This window comes from Mastomys coucha, unplaced genomic scaffold (assembly GCF_008632895.1).
Source record: "Mastomys coucha isolate ucsf_1 unplaced genomic scaffold, UCSF_Mcou_1 pScaffold22, whole genome shotgun sequence".
Lineage (NCBI taxonomy): Eukaryota > Metazoa > Chordata > Mammalia > Rodentia > Muridae > Mastomys > Mastomys coucha.
Window position 1 is genome coordinate 37546042 of NW_022196905.1, and position 4269 is coordinate 37550310.

The 4269-nt window shown below is 38.8% G+C and overlaps 1 protein-coding gene across 5 annotated transcripts in view; it reads left to right on the forward strand.

The window, feature by feature from the left end:
• C1qtnf7 (C1q and TNF related 7) overlaps positions 1-3696 on the forward strand; it is a 101992-nt gene extending 98296 nt beyond the window's left edge. For all 5 annotated transcript variants that reach the window (XM_031342124.1, XM_031342126.1, XM_031342127.1 and 2 more), the window contains one exon: positions 2726-3696. In XM_031342124.1, coding sequence (XP_031197984.1) covers positions 2726-3357 — 632 coding nt within the window. In that variant the 3' untranslated portion in view covers positions 3358-3696. The remainder of the gene's footprint in view (positions 1-2725) is intronic.
• Positions 3697-4269: the final 573 nt, after the last annotated feature.

Here is a 4269-nt window from a genome sequence, read left to right on the forward strand (position 1 = left end):
AGGGAGGAAGGAAGGGAGGGAGAAAGGGAGGGAGGGAGGAAGGAAGGGAGGAAGGAAGAAAGGGAGGAAGGGAGGGAAGAAGGAAGGAAGGAAGGGAGGAAAGAAGGAAGGGAGGAAGGGAGGGAGGGAGGCTTGTTAGATGGATGATGTATGGGTGAATTGAAGTGTAAGATGATTCTAAAGAGGAAATTTAAGTAGACCCATTTGAGAGAGAACTAAAAAAAAACAAACACTCAGGCTAAGCTTCAGTAATACATAGTTTAATACTTAATGTACAATGATTTACCTTCTTTTATTTTTCCTCTGAGTATATAGTCTTCTGATACATGGGGAAACTCTCTATTTAAAAAGGAAGAATTCCTATGTATTATTATTACATTTATTCCATGACTAAGTGTATCCAGCAGTTCAGGGTATTAAATGTGTATTGCAATGGAAAATATAAGCATTGAGATTGTAAAGAGCTCCTCATATTTATAATTTGCATTTCAGTACTCAACAAAATTGCAAGGGGATGAACCCCCAAGCAACCTACTTCAAACCTTTATTTCAATGACTGGGAAGCCTAAGTTTCCAGTCCCCAAGAAGGGGATCTTACCTCTTCTTCAGATTCACTAGCTTGTCTACAGATGAAGTGGGTTTTATCTCAGACATGGTGAGTCACAGTTAACTGTGTTACCCACTAAGCTCGGAATAGACTTATATCCAATGCCTCTGTATTACAAATGGAATCCTCAAAGCTAGAGAATGAGTGACTAACTCAGAATCTTAGAGGCAGCATGATTTGTGTTTGTAATGAAATCCTATGGTTAAAGTTGTTACTGAGAAAGAATGGTTTTATTACTGTATTGAAGATCAGTACAGAAAAGGCAGAAAAGGTTAAGCTACTATTGAAGCTAAAACACAGATTCCAGACATTGTAGTCTTTGATTTATGACCAGCAAAAGAAAGTTTATATGTCATTTCTACACCAATGAATCAAGCATTGAAAGTTAAGATTTTTATGACCTTGTTCTAAGAAATATCTATGATGTGTGTTCTGCTTGGACCAGTAGAATTTCAACTTAAAAGGAGCAACTGCATTAAGGGGACACAACTGTTGTTGATAAAAACACTGATCTTGTCTCATAAACAACAGTGACATTCATTGCCAGTAACCTCCCTGAATGGTAAATTGTTAAACAGCCACTTTCACAGGATTAAAGCACCCGCTTGACATTTTGAGGGCAAAGCTTTAATTCTCCTAAAATTTACATTACCAAGATATTTCCTTGTTATTTTTGCCAATTAACTGGAAAAAAAGAATCAAGTTATCACATGTATGCACTGAACTATGTACAGCACTCCAGTAGCTGATATCAGGGCACCGTGAGATAAAAGGCTCAGCTGAATAAAAGTTACTGGGAAGAACACTGTGGCTACAAGTGAAACCATGCATTAACATACATCTTCCCAGATGACAAAAAAGTATAATAATTACAAATAATAACAATCTGGATACTTTGGGTGGAAGTGCTATTATCCAAGTACTGTTTATGACATGGATTCAGTCACAAAATTAAAATCAATTGTTGGGTTAAAAAAAAAAGTCAATTTTGCTGACTGCTTTCAGTCAGGATCATTATCTCTCTATATCTAGCCTGTAGCTAACCTACATATATAAAAATTTGAACATACATAAAATAATGCTATGCAGTGGCTTAGAATTCATTGAAATTCTTTCACATTCATTGTTTTTTCTATATTTAAGGAGACCCAAAGAAATTAGGAGACAAATCTAGAGTGATACATTCAGTGGCAGAGCCAACTATAAGGAACGAGGCATTTAGATCGAAGGGAGAAAGAAATCATGAAACAGGGAAGGTTTGGGATCCTTCCAATCCTAATACACAGGATTAAAAAAAGATATAGATTTCCTCCAGTATTGGAGACCTTAATTAGACCCTAACTAATTCAACTAATTACCATCGCAGGACTCAGTTTTTCCTTCCGAAAGCAAGCGTACAGCATGGTGAAAGCAGTCATTATTTGTCAGTTATAATAGCATAAGAAGCCCAGTGTTCCAGGTATACTTAACAGTTTTCAGGATCAACCCAACATACTCTCCTAGAAAATGGGGTAACCAGACTCCAGAGTTGGGCAGGCTTAGGTTGAGATCGCAGCTCCGTCACTCACTAGCTCTATTCTCTGCAATGGAGTTAATAATTTTTAGATAGTAAAATTGCTGTGAGATTTAAATGAGATAATGCATGCAAATAAAACATTTAATACCTGTCCCAGTATAGTTGACAAAGAGCAGATCTGATTTTGATGAATTACTTTATTGTGAACTCTAACAGGAACAGAACAGGGCAAAGACTAAGCTGTCTCCAAAGCAGCACCATCCAGTTCTGTCTGCCCTGGGACTCATTCTGTAGTCTTTCTGTAGGGACAAGTACCACAGCATAACTAATATGCACCAGCTAATCTGTCATCAAAATAATATCTAATTAGTGTAATTAGATGGGATCTAATTAAGATCTCTAATACTGGAGGAAATCTATGAGAATCTTTTTTTAATTTTCATTCATAGTATATCAATGATTTCCAAAGGCTTTTTAATTAGTAGGGTGCTGTTGATAGTTGAATGTTTTCAGATATGTTTAAGGTGCATTAGCAATGGGTAGGTATGTTGCTTGTGACTCTCTAGAAGAACTATTAATTTAGCTATTGATTATTTTTGAAGGTCTAAAAGGTAAGACTGGACCGCTGGGCCTTGCTGGTGAGAAAGGAGACCAAGGAGAGACTGGGAAGAAAGGACCCATAGGACCAGAGGGTGAGAAAGGAGAAGTTGGTCCAGCTGGGCCTCCTGGGCCAAAGGGAGACCGAGGAGATCAAGGGGACCCAGGACTGCCTGGAGTGTGCAGATGTGGAAGCATTGTGCTCAAATCTGCCTTCTCGGTTGGCATCACAACCAGCTACCCAGAAGAAAGACTACCCATAATATTTAACAAAGTCCTCTTCAATGAGGGGGAGCACTACAACCCTGCAACAGGGAAGTTCATTTGTGCTTTCCCAGGGATCTATTACTTTTCTTATGATATCACATTGGCCAATAAGCACCTAGCAATCGGGCTGGTGCACAATGGGCAGTACCGAATAAGGACCTTTGATGCCAACACAGGGAACCACGATGTGGCTTCGGGGTCCACAGTCATCTACCTGCAGCCAGAAGATGAGGTCTGGCTGGAGATCTTCTTCAATGACCAGAATGGCCTCTTCTCTGATCCAGGCTGGGCAGACAGCTTGTTCTCTGGGTTTCTTCTCTATGTTGATACAGATTACCTGGATTCTATATCAGAAGATGATGATCTGTGATCCAGACTGCAGGCCTGAATGTTACAACATGAGTACCACAGTGGCTTACACTCTGATCTAATCTGGAGTGCTGGAAGGTGGAGCAAGTGATACAGGGATTCAGAATTTTTTTTTTTTTTAACAGACTGCTCTGGTAGAGTTATCAAAATAAGACAAACCACCAACCAGTTGAAATCACACCAAAATGAATGGCATACAATAACCCCAGACAGAGACCCCCTGAAGTAATGATCCTAAATATTTAAGCAAATTAAAGATGATGTTAACAAATTTGAATGCCTTTGGCAATACAACCAACTAGTAGTGACACTGCCTTATTAAATATTCATAAAACTCCAATTTTGTTTGTTATTTAGGATAGTCATAACATTACAGTGAAATTCATTGACAATTCTCGAGTCAAAAAAAAGTAAGAGATGCTAAAAATTTTCTAGCAAATTAAAATAGAGTGATAAATTTCTTTTATTTATTCCTTTATGCTTGTACATGTTCCAATAACTGTCTGTCTGTCTGTCTGTCTGTCTGTCTGTCTCTCTCTCTCTCTCTCTCTCTCTTTGTGTATGTGTGTGTATGTGTAGGCGTGCATGTGTGTCTATGTGTGTGTGTCTATGTGTGTATGTGTGTGTGTTCATATGTGTGTGTGTGTGTGTGTAGGCATGCATATGTGTCTATGTGTGTGTGTATGTGTGTGTGTGTGTGTATGTGTGTGTGTGTGTGTAGGCATGCATATGTGTCTATGTGTGTGTGTATGTGTGTGTGTTCATGTGTGTGTGTGTGTAGGCATGCATATGTGTCTATGTGTGTGTATGTGTGTGTGTCTATGTGTGTGTGTATATGTGTGTGTTCATGTGTGTGTGTGTGTGTGTAGGCATGCATATGTGTCTATGTGTGTGTGTGTGTATGTGTGTGTGT